The sequence below is a fragment of the Salminus brasiliensis genome, chromosome 1, assembly GCF_030463535.1.
Source record: "Salminus brasiliensis chromosome 1, fSalBra1.hap2, whole genome shotgun sequence".
Taxonomy (NCBI): Eukaryota; Metazoa; Chordata; class Actinopteri; order Characiformes; family Bryconidae; genus Salminus; species Salminus brasiliensis.
In genome coordinates, this window is record NC_132878.1 from 62,713,394 (window position 1) to 62,728,720 (window position 15,327).

The 15,327-nt window shown below is 42.8% G+C and overlaps 2 protein-coding genes across 6 annotated transcripts in view; one reads left to right on the forward strand and one right to left on the reverse strand.

The window, feature by feature from the left end:
- akap12b (A kinase (PRKA) anchor protein 12b) overlaps positions 1-3,517 on the forward strand; it is a 70,353-nt gene extending 66,836 nt beyond the window's left edge. For all 5 annotated transcript variants that reach the window (XM_072685503.1, XM_072685510.1, XM_072685520.1 and 2 more), the window contains one exon: positions 1,270-3,517. The gene's annotated coding sequence lies outside the window, so the exon portion shown is untranslated. The remainder of the gene's footprint in view (positions 1-1,269) is intronic.
- Positions 3,518-4,667: 1,150 nt separating this feature from the next.
- zbtb2b (zinc finger and BTB domain containing 2b) lies at positions 4,668-14,764 on the reverse strand. Its single transcript, XM_072697503.1, has 3 exons — positions 14,420-14,764; positions 9,434-9,614; positions 4,668-8,591 (listed from the first exon to the last, which is right to left on the reverse strand). Exons 2-3 carry the CDS (start codon positions 9,604-9,606, stop codon positions 7,151-7,153), a joined length of 1,614 nt encoding a protein of 537 aa, XP_072553604.1. The 5' UTR covers positions 9,607-9,614; positions 14,420-14,764; the 3' UTR covers positions 4,668-7,150.
- Between the last annotated feature and the right edge of the window lie 563 nt (positions 14,765-15,327).

The window sequence follows — 15,327 nt, forward strand, 5'->3', positions numbered from 1 at the left end:
CTCTCTCTCTCTCTCTCTCTCTCTCTCTCTCTCTCTTTCTCCCTCCAGCCAGCCAAACACACACTCTCTTACTCTGGTGATTCTTGCTGAGTCATAAAAACATTGAAAGGGGAAAGAGGGAGGAGACAAGCAGAAGGTAGAGGGTCGAGAGAGCAGGGGAGTAAAAGACAAGTAACTCAAGTTAGACTAATATTAATGCGGCTTTGGCCTAAATGGAGATGCCTATTGCAAAGCAGCGAGAATTCAAGCCATTAGAGAAAGTGAGAAAGGCCATAATGGGTGTGTCTCAGTTCAGAGTGCTTAAGTTAGTGTTACAGCAACTCACGACAGGCAAGAATATCCAGAGTGGGTATTGCACAAAGCAGCATTTCCATGAAGGCTGAATAACTGCAGCAGCAGTGAGTAATATCCATCGGGGAGACCCCCGACCTTTCCTCCTGTTGGCAAGGTTTGACTTTTCTGGCTGACAGAAGAGTCCAGCTTTGTGAAAGACCCCCAGCTCAGGCTCATATTTAACTTTCCTGAAAATGAATAGGAGTGGGCTTTTGCGTTTTCTAAGGCAGACAAATAGATGAACAGTTAATATCCTCAGCACATGAACAACACTGCTCCATATGCTTTGGACTGAGCAGTGCTTAGGGGGTGGGATGTGCCAAGTTATTCCACTGAAATTCAACAATGAATTGATATCCATCAGTTCCAGCATTTCGTCACTGCCTAATCAAAACCTTGTACCACTGTTCGTTCCCGCTGTTTTTACACCAAATGAAAATGTCAACAGTCCCTTTGTGTCCAAAAAGGCAGGGGATGTTTTTCATTCGCTTGTAAAGTTACCACTTTAAAGACACTATAAGACAATATTTTGGGGCCCTAAGCGACATCCTGCTGGGAGGCCCCATTTATCTTACTCACGTTATTTTGTATCCAGGAATGAAAACTGAGTATTACTTCATTCATTTGTTTTAAAGTTAATACAATAATATCATTATTAGCTTAGGTTTGCTGGTACCTCCTATAGGTATAAACAGCCTTTTTGGAGATGTTATACTTCATTAGCGTACCCTAGTATTTCTAGGGTACCCTAGGTACTTTACCTCCAAGTGAGTCATATGTTGCATATGTCCAAGTCTTTTGAAGTGTAAAATGACCCCCCCCCACACACACATACACACACAAAATGACGAGGTATATGTCACAGCTGCAACAGCACAGCACTGTTTACTGTGTTTTGTATACTCAGCACTTTTCTCCCCCTTTCTTGTCTCGTAGGCTCCATGCTGGTGAGGTGGTTGTTGGGAACCGTAGCATTCCGAAAAGCAGGAACCGAGAAGCTACTTGCGGAGGACGCAAAGAGATGTGCTCTGTGCCTTTATCAGAGCAAGAGACGAAAAAGCCGGTCTCACTCCTGTCTGTATTCATCCATCCAGACATCTGTCCATCCATTCATCTATCCCTCTTTCCAAGACTCCACCCCGTCACACTACATTAACTGTTCAATCGCAGAGATGTCTCTTTTCCTGGCCCTCACTGAGGGTTTCACATACCCAGTACCACTTGTCATTCTTTCTACACGGACCAGAAGCTACTCATCTTGTCACTGTGGTGACGATCTTTTTCAGTTTTACTCCGATGGTCCTGTTGTCGAGGGCTGCTGTTGGATGGAGAGAACATGCGCGAAAGCTTTGTGTATGTTTGTATGCGAGAGAGAGTGTGTGTGTGTGTGTGTGTGAGAGAGAGAGTTTATAGGTGGGTCCTCATCTTGTATATTGTATTTATATCTAAAATATTCTCTCAGCCATCACAAGCATGCCCTTTGTGTTAAACTCCACTGAAACGATGTCTTTGTCCTAATGTGAGAGTCTAAACTCTGCGTTTTTTACAAACATGGTACACACACATGCCGTATTACACCACCGTAAACATGTGGCCATAAATTTATGTTTTATTTCCAACCACTCAAACAACTAATGAGAGCCAGCATAATCCTTCCCATTCCTACTGTACATACAAAGCGTACTTTGTTTCCTGACTGTGAAGCTTCTATTAGTCTGCTCGTCTTTGAGAACCACACACTATGACAGTTAAAACACTGATCTCACCTAATCTATGTGATTAGCTGTTAGAAGAGAACCGTGCATCTGATCTATTGGTGTTATATGAGGTCTGATAGCACTGTTCGGTAGCGCTCGGTAGGACGAATTCAGTGCACCTGTGCATGTTCTGAGAGGTCAAGCTCAGACTGTACACCTTCACAGTCCATAGCCACATACAAATGCACTTGGCATTGTTTGACTAGTTTGATGTAGAGCAGGGGTGTCCAGTCTTGTCGACAAAGGGTGCACAGAGGGTTGATGTGACTGCAGGTTGCAAATAAGGCTGGACACCCATAATGTGGGCTGTTTTCTCAACTGAGAGAATGGGAGCAGCACATCGTCGCTGCTGTGCAAAAAAAAAACCTTCTCCAACATGGCAACTTTACAGGAAAAAGAAAAAAAGGATTCCTGACTTTCAATAGAAGTCAGTGTAAAAAAAAAATCATACAATCTGGACACAATGCAAAATACAAACCAGATTAAAATTATGTTTAAAAAAAATAATAAATATAAAAAAAAGTTTTTGCATGACAGCGACGACATTGCCATATAACTGAGACTAGGTAGTGCATTGGCGCCATCTGGTGTTGACTCCAAGGCTGGTTTCAGTTGCACGCCATGTTATTTTTTTATTTGAATTATTTTGTTGATACTCATTTAAAACACTTAACGTAATGTTTTTATGTCTATCGGCTCTGTATTATAGGCTAACGACATTATTCATCCAGAAGATGATAGTATCACCTTCTCAAATGCTTTAAATATAACAGTTCATTTGAAGCGACTATGTTAGCCTGCCATGCTTTCAGTTCTTTCCCTCCCTGAATGTGAGATACGAGCAAACAGAGAAGAGGAGGCAGTCGGTGTGGATGTGGGTGTGGTTTGTCATTCATTCATTTCATGTTGATTCTCCTGCCATATTAATTAAGGAGGAGCCTGCTGATTCCTATATATATGAAAACACTGCAATATAAAGGTCTCTACCTTAATAGTCTCACATGAGGAACATTTCACCATAGAGGTCTCTCTGGTTCTCCACTCGCAGTGCGTCGTCCTCGTGCCTACAGGGTACTCAGAGAGCATGCGCGGGATCCAGGGCAGGAGATGCTTTATTTTTTTGCAAATCACAGATGAACTAGAAAATAGTCCAAATCTCTGTACTCCTGTCACAGCTCGTACGAACACCCAGCGCGCATCCCTTTCTCAGCTTTTTCTAGAATATTACTGTGAAGCTCCTTAACATTTGTACAAATTGTATACCTATGTATCTGAAGTCCTAATATTGTAATATTAACAAATAACCAATGAGAGCATTAGGCGATGTTATGTAGCATGATCTTTTCCCTTTTTTTTTATTCCACAAGCTGTTAATAGTATGGATACATGTCTATATTTCATTCAAATAAAGCTAGCGTTGTAAAGCACTGCTCGTGATCTCTGTCGCACCCACTCCATATATTAAAGGGCCCCTGTCCTGCACGAGCCCTGTATTTGATGACGTTTGGGTGATTATACCTTCACAAGGCTGCTAAATGACCCAGTGTAGGTGCACCGCATGTCCAAATGTTTGTGGACACCCCCCTCTAATGAATGCATTTAGCTACTTGCAGTTTTAGCCATTGGTGACACAGATGCAAATGCACACATACACACTCACACAGCTTGTCTAGGCCTTGTGGAGCAAGTACTGTCAATAGAATAGGACTCTCTGAAGTAGATAGACATGAACACTGAGCTGTGGAGCAGTAGAGCTGTATTCTCTGGATTGATGGATGGTGCTCCATACAGTTCTTTTGGGATGAGTTTGGGATGGGGAGGGAATGGGGATCATCCAACATCCAGACCTCACTAACGCTGTTGTTACTGAATGTCCCTAAACAGTAGAGACAGTCACTCCAACAAAAGCGGCAAGAGGAAGGAACGATGAATGAGCAGGTGTCCAAATAATTTTGTCCATATTGTGTATCTGGAATTACAACTTTATTAGTAAAATAAGGGTAGATATCTATCTGCTTAAAATGGAATTATAGAGGAGATGAGATAAATCAGTGTTAATTAATTACATTTACATTAAGGATATGTCATCCTGACAATATGACCAGTCAGAATATCTTTGTAGAGCTGTAATGCTGGGGCCAGTTTCACAAAAAGATTTTCTAAGAAAAAAAAACTTAAGAATTATCTTAAGAAAACACTAAAATGAAAGAATCGGCCTTACTCACCAACTGTTCCTAAGAAGACATTTACTCTCACAACACACAGTTCTCACTCAGATTCTGAAGTAAGGACAGTGGGGCCCATCATTACAATTGCAAATAATTCTGTTATCTATATAGTTATCTATATTTCACAGCTATCTATAGTTAGATATCTGAAATTAGAACTTCTACTACAAAAAGTGCAGTAGACAGATTTTGAATATAAATTAGAATTTTAATCGTATTGAATGAAGTTGCTCTCTTTTCATCATTGCTGTTTAGAAAACTGTATCCACTTCCTGCAGTATGAGGACTTTGACTCACAGGAAAACACATTCATTCAGTCTGTATTTGCTGAAAAAAGTTTTATTGTTCATTATTCACAATCAGAATGCAACGAAAGTCTTTTTTTCAGTAATTGTTCACGTTCCTGAGGACCTGGAGATCACAGTATACTGTCTGTTTGCCTTCGCTTTGGGGTTTGTGCGCTTGAGGAGGGGAGGTTCTTCTTCACGCCCTCCCTAGAACTGCCTCAAAAAACATCATAATTTCAGAACAGAATAGATTAACAATTTGCATATGTACATATACTTAACAGTAACAATGAAAAGCAAGACATGGTATTTTACACATGCGTGACAAACAGGACTCAATAAAAGACATCAAGAATCGCGATTATAAAGGAAAATAAGAGTAAAGAGAAGCATGGCATCAAATCCCAGTCTCTGACCAACCATTCAGTAGTAATTCAATTCACATACAGCCCTATTGATATGGTCAAAAGAGCACCCCTGACTGGACATGGAAACATGCTGCAGAAATAATACTTAAAATATAAAAAAAAACCCAAAACAAGTACAATACTATGAACTTACTTTCTTAAATGTTACCCCTTTTTTGTTTCCAAAAGAGCCACGTAAAGTAAATAACTTGTTTATTTGAAGAGTGGCTCAGTGTTTGGGTCCTGTTGGCATTAAATGGAGATTAATCTTTTGCCCTGAATGTCCACTGCCTGTTTCAATCCAGACAGTTGTTGACCTATTCAGCCTCGTTTCGCTTTACGCTCAGGACTTCATCAAGAGTAGTCAGGTTCCTAAAAGAACTCAGTGCTTTAACAGCAGTGGCAATCTAACTGAACAATGAACAAACGGTAAGCAACAGCAGACTACACAATTAAAACCAGATGAGAAAAAAAAAAAAAAAGATGAATATAAAGACTGTATTTACGCAGAGACAACAAATGTACATACACTTGTGCTATGCTAAAATTGATTATATTCTACGCTGAATGCATTTTGCAATATACAACATTTGCAATATAAAATATCCTTTGTAAATATAGTACTGTGTATAAAATTAGAAAAGTTATACCAAACTCATAAAATAAGGGCTTTAAAAACATTTTCAAGCAAAACATTGGATTGGCAAATCAAGAATGACGTGGCGTGACAAGAACAGTAAATTCTCCCTTCAAGCGGAGATATTTCTGCACGTGTAGGATCACTCGGAACATCTTCAACGCACACATATTTAGTAACAGGTTCAAAGAGAATGATGTTTAATGAAGGAAAAAAAAAGATGGCACATCTGTAAACATTTATTGACGCCAGTTCTAGATCCAGCGTCCGTTTCATCCAGAGCCATGTCTACTGACAATTATTATATCCTGCTAATTCTGTCTGGCTAAAGTGCCAACCCAAGATAAAAGACATCCAAGTTGAGTTGGCACGAAAAAACAACATAATTAAAACAACATGTTGTGTAATAAACTGGCATTCAGGTAACAGATTGGCATTCAAGTAACTGACTGATTGCACTAGCTTGTCGCTTCTTAAAAATATACTTTGAAATTTCTGTTTCATACGGGGTCTTGTTCGTTTACATACAGAACAGCATCCTGCACTTGCTACTTCTAAGCATTTACTGAAAAATTATGCTCCAAGCCTTTTCTTTTGAGGATAACCTGAAGCCCTCGAGGCACTGAGCTTGAATCTGCGACTGTGACCTGTGCACCTACTTCAGTCGGTGAACAGCTGTGTGACAGATGGGGTTTTTTTTGTTTGTTTTTTTTTTTTGTGGCTTTTTTTATATTAATAGAGTAATAGAATTAAGTAATTTGTAATCGTTCTTTTACACCAGTTCACCCATGTTGAGGTACCGGTAGAATGCTTTTGCCTCAGAAGGCGTCAAGCAAGCACCGCGCTTAGCTGCCCAAGAGAGGAGACAGTGGAGGGGTTTACTTAACAGGGAGATGAAATTTAACATAAGGGACAACATACTTTGGCCTGCGGAAATGATAGAAAAAAACTGACAGTTATCCCGTTTAGCCTACTGCTGCAAAAGTCATGAAATTCCAGGCATGAGAGGATCATACAGGGTTAAGAACACAAGCCTGGCTTTAATCTAATCAGATCAAACCTACCCAGCGATAGAAATGCAGAGTGACAGCAACATTCTCACTAGAAGTGTGATCAGTACAATTTACTACTTCCCCTTCCTGTTGGCAGTTATAAAGAGGAAAAGCTTAAACCACAGCTTTCAACATGTGAACAGCCAGAATTGGCCACACTAATTCAGAAAAAAAAACCCAAAACAAAACAAAAAAATCAGACCGAAAAAGTAAAGCATATTGTGGTATGTTTGAGCTTTGTGGTGTTTAAACATCTGAATTCCCTGCTTTAGCTTTTCAAGAGCGCATAATGCCAGAAAACCCATAGGTTCAGTAGAAAACGTCTCCTACAACATGCATGTAACTCATTTTCCCCCATCTACTTCGTTAGCTTAATCAAGCAGAAGAACCCCCTAAGAAGTGACACATTTTGGGGACAAACAAAGAGAATAATTACAGGGCGCATGGTGTTATTCCACTAAAACCTCTTCCGTTTTGATGGCTGTTACCAGCGGTCCACCACTGGATGAATCGGAACCCTCATCTTTGGCCGCTTTGTCACTATTTATTCCGCTGACCCCGATTCCCAAAACACTCCCGTCAGAGAGTGTGCCTTGGTTGAAGCACTGATGCTTAATGACTTCGTTGGGGTTGGAGAAGGTCATTTCACACACGTTACACTTATAGGGTCTTCCCGAGGAGCCGAGAAACAGCGCCTCCATCTGGCTGGAGTCGTCAGCCGCGCATAGCTCCATGCTCTGCCGGTCTACCATGGTGTATGCCGGCTCTGCCCCCTGGCTCAGGCAGACGTGGCGCGCGGCCTGGTTGGCCCGGCAGAAGCTCTTTCCGCAGGCACTGCAGCGGTACGGCTTGCCTGTGTGGATGTACATGTGCTCCCGCCAGTGGCTCTTCTGGATGAACTTGCGTCCGCAGGTGGAGCACTCATACTTTCTCCTCTTGACCTCTCGCTCCACATCCGCTGCACCCTCCAGGTTGTCGATGTCGGCTATATCAGACGGAGGAGGCGTGTCCGCCTGGGGCTGGGCTGCGCATAAACTCGCTGCCACAGTTGTGGGGACCGCCACAGCCATTTCGGCACGCGGAGAGACTTTAGCGCCCGCAAGGGGCTGTTCACTATCGCTGACCATGTCCACCATGATAGGGGTGGCTGCGGCAGCCCCGACACCCGTAAGAACTTCCTCAACCTCGGGTGTGGCGGCTCCTCCAGGCATTATGGGGGAAGTTGCACCTCCTGCTTCCACAACAAGAGGGGGCACAGCCTGCGCATGCCAGAGGAGGTGCTCCCGCAGAGCTGCTCGCTGGTTGAAGCGACTACCACACATATGGCACGTGTAGTGCTTTCTAAACGAAGAACTTCTCCTCATGATGCTGGGCTTCACATGAAGAATGGTGTTGCTGTTGGCACTGACTGAAGCAGACAGAGCCTCACTGGCCGGGGTATCCACCTCACACCCCTCTCTACCAAACTGAACATGGCTTGATGATGCCTCTACTTCCATCTCAGACTGAAGTCTGGACACAGACCCTGACTGCAAGAACGACGCACTCGTGGTAGAGAACTTTGCATCAACTATACCCGCGCCATCGGAGTCAACAGGCGAAGATTGCCTCCTGGACGAGAGCCTGCTGGACGTCGTCCCTTGTTGGTCTGATATCTGAATGCCATAAAGAGAAGTGGAAAGGCGAATGTTGGGTTCAGGATGAGAGAAGGCTGCTTGGCTAGCCAGACTGGCCTCCTGGATGAGGGGATAGGCGTGCAAGAACTTTACCCCCTGCTCTAGCCGGGCCGGGTCTATTAACTGTGGTGCCAGTTTGCCAGTGTACATCAGGTTGAGGAGGTAGCTGAAGATATCAGGCTGGATGTCTGCAGGCTTCAGGCGGACACAGTCGCTAGAGAACATAACGCAACACATGTACATGAGGAAAACCAGCTCTACGAAACACAATTACCATTACTAACACTTTTAACATTAATTTACTAACACATATTGTGACTTCACCTTAGGTCTAACCATGCTCCTAAAGATTTTCTAGCTCTCAGGGCTTAGATCCAATCTTAATCGAACACCTCATAGCAAGATGTTATATATGCAATATTATATTCTATAATATAATATATACATCAGATAACATGCAAGAAAGTTTAATAATTCGCTAACACTAGTTACACGGCTGGGCAACAATGTCTGTGTATGGTGCCTTGAGGGCACTAGTTGGTGCTCGGAACTGGATTGGTATTAAAATAGCCGATACCCAATCCATTACAATATGGCCCCAATCCCAATTCATGGGATTGAATCGGGACATCCCTAGGTAACACAAAAAAAAAACAAAAAAAAAACTTTTTTTTGCACTGCCATGAAAGAACCATTTTTGGTTCCATAAAGAACTGCTTTTGTGTGAGAGATGTGTGTGATGAACCTTTACAAGTCTGAAGGTTTTTCATACTCTTTGGTTCTTTATAGAACCAAAATGGGTTTTTTTTACAGCCTTTGAAGCACCTTTATTTTTAAGAGTGTGTACAAGCATCCTGTCTGCTATAAATAAAAATGTCAACTTAGCTTTGAACACCCACAACACTGTTTTGCTGCACTAAACAAAACCACAGACAACTAATATTAGAGCTGCTTTACCTGTGACTTATTTAAGCCAATAAATACATTTATCAGATATCAGTATTTATCATCGGGATCACTTTTCAGTAATAAGCGTGAAATCTTGTGTATTTTTACCTGTCCTGGTGAATAAATAACATTCTGAAGTAGTTGGAGAAGGCGGCCAGCACAGCTTTGTGTGCTTTAAAAAAGACGTCACCAATGGCAACTGTGCAGTCACACAGGAAGCCGAACTCCCTCTGTGCGTTGAGCTGCTGCAGGAGGATAAGACCATGGTTGGCCAGCTCCATACTTCCACCTACACAGAGGGGGGGCAGAGATGACAGTCAACTTCCTGTCTACTGCAGACCACAATGAACCACAAAAAGGAGAAAAAAAAAAAAAGCCAGCACTGGAGAAGGCCTTTTCAGTACACACACCCACACACACACACGCACACAAACTTAGCTTAGCAGACACAAGTATATTTAAAGATAAATACCATTCAAATAGCAGAACATTCTCAACCCGGGACAATTTCCTAGAACCCAATAGTGTGTTATAATTCAATATATTAAAAAATGGGTCTCTACAATTTGAAAGAGTTTAAGTTTAACAGTAACTGTTTTTGCCTATGGCCTACATGAGGTTTAATGAAGCTCAGGCCACGCTGAGACAGCTGCATGTCAGGATGTTTGCTCTGCACGGGAAAATGGGATGGAGCGGGATCTTTCATATTGACCCACACGCAAAAGCTGCCGGAACTCTCCCCGGCCACTTTTCTCGAGGGGATACGAGGGGACGGGCGGGAAAACCAGGGAGGGGTGAGAGTCGATGCTCTAGCTATATTTAGACGAGGGGGATTTGGGTTTTCGTGACTGAATTGAAAAACATTTCAAACATGACAAACTGTTTGATGTTTTATTAGATTTGCCGCTTCTTTACAATGCAAAGGACAATCTTGCTCTCTCTATTATATTATATTATTTATCACGTGAAGTTGTTTACAGTTTAACACCGCTAGCCAAACACCAATCATGGAGGTTGACGGTCCAAAAAAACTTTAGACACACCTTTTCAAGGGTACTGGTTACGCAGCATTGCTGAGCACCTTCTGGACGGCTCACAGCGGCTGCTCGAACCTGAATTCTGACCGCAGGGCGCAACAGTGCACTAATGCTGAGTAGTACTGTGATCCTTCGGAGGGGGGGATTAGACAGATTCAGCTCCATGACACCCACCTTTAAGCCCTAGAATCTGACCTTTTGGTTGCTTTTCTGAGGCAGTAACAATGAGGTATTCTTAATCTCATTTCTGTCTTTCAATCATTTCTCATTCCACCAGGGGCTCTTGCTATGGAGGAATATCCTGGAAGATATCATGTGTGTGTATGTGTGTGAAATTTACAGAATGTTACACTTTTACACCCTCTTTCCAGGGTTCCTAACAACCTGATCAAACTGAGGGCTGGAGGCCAGCACTGTCTGATGATCCCAACTAATTCAACTCCTCAGTTAACTAACGGGTTAAGCTGGCATGTTTGCAAAATCACCAAACCGTGCCAAAGCTCCAACCCTCTGGTATATAAAACCTGTCGTAGGACTACCTCTAGTCTACCACTCGTTTTCTAAATGCCTCTTTCACATTTAATCCTTAGGAAATTACCAGGTTACCTTTACGGTTAACCATCTGGCATTGCACTTGCATTTACAAGTGTAGCCTTTGAACAGTATGTAACCAGGATGCACACGTCCATACTTGCCAAGAAATTCTGGGTAAACAAGGTGTGACGTCCACAGCATGAACAGTGGACAGCTCCTTCATTTAGGAGTTACAAGCAGACGTTTTCACACATGAAACCTGCTCAACTAAACTGTCCCATAAATCCACTTCGATGGCTGTATTTTAGACATCACTATGTACTGGTCATGAATCATCTTCTGTTCAGACCGAAGCCTTCTGGCAATTTCCAGAATTTTGGGCCGGGTCTCATGAAGGTACACTGCTTAAGCCCTTTCTGGTTAATTACCAGGTAAATGTGCAAGTGTAGAAGGGGCTATGGATAGTACTCTGCCTCCAAGAGTGAGCTAATTTCAGAAGATAGTGGAAGATGCCTATAGTCCTGTATCACCTGAACATTAAGCTACACTGCATTATGAATAATTCTCCTTCTTGGCAAAAAGGGGGATTTGTCCAAAACAATGATGAAATTATTTGCAAAGCAGACGTTTAAGGCCTTCTGCTTTGGTAATGGTCCACATAAACAATTGAATTTCCAAAGCTTTTCTATAGGCTTAAAAAAAAAAAAAAGGATTTCTTGCCCAATACTGCAAGCATCAACGTAGCACCCTATCTCCAAGAGCAACAGGTCAATGTTCGACCTTTGAACAACTCTGGACTGAGCATCTGACGTGTGAGGCTTCGTAAGGCCTAATCTAAGATAATGAAAGTAGCAGCTACGGTGGCTACTCTGGCCGCTCGTGCCTTGACCCTGGAGGTCAACATGGACCCACAGCCATGCATGTCACATGATTAGCGTTACTCATGACATTGCACAGGCTCCCGCACCTTTCTATAGGAATGTGAGAAATAGCTCCACATCCATTCTGTATAACGTATGCACCCGCAGGCAAACATCTGCAGGAGGCAGCAATGTCAGGCAGCTCTACGTCTGCATATGGAAGCATTCCATAAGGGACACAAAATAAGAAGCAGTGTTTAAAACAGTTTTTTTTACAATTCTGTACATATAGGATCTTTCAATGTATACACAAATGCATTTTATGTAAACCTGATGGAAAATTGACATCTGTGTAGTTACTACAACATGCAAAATTACTCCAAAGTGGGCAGAGCATCCACTTAAGACTTAAGACTCAAATAAAAGTTAAAAAAGTAAAACAAAAAGAGAATGTAAAAAGTATCTGATCCAACACTCCAAACCCTGAGAGTTTAGTTGCCAATATAACTGCACAGGAACTGCCGTTTGTTAGGTGCTATTTGTTTTGTCTTTTTTCTTTTCTTCTTAGTCTAAAATGCGCATGCTCAAAGGTTACAGCAGAATACTTGCTAAAGGAACATAACATTTATTAATTAAATCAACCCCAAAAAGATCAGGATTCACAATTAGTGTGGAAAAAGTTCAGTATCTTCTTCTTCTTCTTCTTTACTTCAGTAACTGGCTGAATTAATCTGGTTACAGCCACTGATACACAAAGTAGCCATGCCCCAATTCAGCTTTTCAGCTTTAGTCTTCAAACCAATTCTAAAACACATCACACCAGCTCTAAAAGAAAAAAGAAAAAGGACACAAAGTGGAAGAAAACAGTAGTCTAATAAACAGTGCCTCGCCAAAAGGTTAAATAAACCGAATGACAGAATGAAATTGATCATCAAAAAGTATTAGTCTAGAAACTACAATGTAAGTGAGGAAAAAGTTCATTCCTTTCCTCACAAAAACAGCAGAAGTACATAGAAGTACAGAGAAAATAAGGAAACCCAGTAATTGTCTATATGGATCTGGTTATTGAATGGTAGTAGAGGAGGCTGTTTCATGTGGCTTGGAGGCCCTGAACGACCAGGAGCTCGGTCAGGATGCAGTTTTTCATACAGCAGGATGTGTCGTACGATTAATTGGCTCCATTAGGCTTGTTGAGGTTCAACTGAAAAAGTCAATGGCTAAGCAGATGCTAACCAGCTAGTTTCTACAACAGTATTTCTAGGCTAACTGACATTTAGCTGCTAATCAGCTTTTTCGCATCTAATGGCCAATCTTGTTGTAGGGTACGTGGATTTTTTTATATGTTGAAAACTGTTATGAAATATTATATTGATTTGTTTATATTAGACATTATATAGATATTAATTGTGTCCTTACGGTCAAAAGTATGCAACTTTTTCCTCACCAAATGTAATTTAAAACTAATTCTGATTCTTGCAAATGGGATCCAAGTGCCAGGTGTGTATCTAGCATGTATGTAATCACTCAAGCTTCCACTTCAACTTAATAATCTTCTAACTCAGAGGCTCCAGTGACATTTGAGAGAGAGAGAGGGGTGAGCACAGAACAAAACATATACACAGTTGATGACTAAAGAGGTGATTATTCACAACGCCGTTCATTTCCCTCCTAACATGGACACGATGCCGACCACAGATAAAAGTCCTTGGGCATGACTCCTAATACTACACTCACATTAGTTTCAAGTGTAAGATGCTGTGAAAATGAATTAGCACCAAAAGTGCCGCCATGCAGAATATGTACAGCGACCAAATGTTCAGAAGCAGTCCGGTGAGCAGACATCAGACTCTCCCACCTCACCAATTTTACTTCTAAGTAGTAGCTAAGTACTCAGAAAAGCACCCATGACGTATGCATGTGGTAATGAGCGAGTTACTTCATACCCACCACCACCACCGCCCCTACTAACCAGCAGGGCTGGGTTTCCCAAAAGCATCTTAGCACAAACTCAGCAGCACACTGAACACACTCTCTGGCTCTCTCAGTTTGGGTGATCTGAACACTAACATGCTTTTTTTTTTGGAAAAAAACTGGACACACACCAAAACCCTCATGCAGCACCAGCATTTGGGTCCAGACTGCCGGGGTTGTAAATAAGCGCCGCCTCCAGTAAAGACACGTGGAGAGGAGCGATCTCCCGCAGAGAGAGAGAGACCACTTCCGTAGCAAGGCGCCCTCCTCCCCCCCCTCCCTCCTCCTCCTTCTCTCTGCTAGCAAACAGAAACGAAGCCGTCAGAAACGAAACACGAACATGGGTGGTTAAGGTTAACGCGTGGTCTGCTACTGCTGCACAAAGTAGCCATGTCCTAATTCGGCTCCTCTAGCCTCCAGCGCGGGGCTAAAGGCGTCACGTCGGCTCTGAAATGGCTGAGAAGGACACGAAGTGCAAAAAATAGTAATAAACGGCGCCTCAGCAAACGGTCACACATACACACGTACGCGCGCACGCACACACACACACAGAGACACGGAGGGGGGTAGGAGGGGGTGGTCACCGAATAAAATGATCAAACTTCGAGCAAATTAAGATGTAGAAACCGAGGTTACAATGTACACATTTAGTTGTCCAAACGACAGACGGTGTAGCTGTTAAAGACCCGTACCTTTCCTCCGGCTTAATCCGCGGACTTCGCCGTGTTTGTTGTTGTTGTTACCGGGATTCGTGTCCGTTGCCCTCGCAGCTGCTCTGCTCCTCTAAAGCGCAGCATTGGCGGCGATGGTTGTCGGTGTTTTCCGGTCGGGTTACGTTACAAATCACATGACTTGGGCTGAAGGGACTTAAAAACGGCAGTTTGTTGAAGCTTGAAGCCTGAGCTGCCCCCCTAACGGGCGGGCAGGAGAACACACCAAACAGCGGCAACGTTAGGCGCTCTCGGTGAGCGGAGAGTGAAGTGTCATGTTGTCGTTCGCCATGTTTAGCCAAGTTAATAGCAAAGGCGAATGAGGTGAGGAGGAGGAGAAGAGGAGGAGGAGGAGGTGGGGGTTAAACGGACTGTGGTCGTTTATTTAATCTCCCGTTAGAGTCGTGTTAAACATAAACCGATTCACCAGGGGAGAGGCAGGAGGAGGAGGGGGAGGCACTTTTACCCCTCTCACCAGCTCCACTAACACACAGATAAACAGTGTGTGTCGTGACAGAAAGCGGGTTAAGTAAGCAGCAAGCAGGCTAGCTAACTTCATTTGCATTTCGGTTAACGTGGTCTGGGTGAGCACTCCTCTCGACCGTTGAATCCCACACAACAGTGACCGAGAATGATGGAGTTAACGTCTCTTTTCCTCACAGTTTAGTTTTTCACGGGCTAAAACTGGCCACTTTTGTTGTTGTTGTCGTTGTGTTTGGTCCGAGAAGACTGGGGGAAGTGTGAATAGCTTCAGGGCTGGTTTAAAACAAGAACAGCTCCATCATTTCTGAACCCTGTTGTTAGCCAGGTGAACCTCTGTCCCCCTTAAAGCTTTTCAGTTTTCTTGACCACGTGCACAAATATAGGCCAAATTATTGTCAACATAAGGA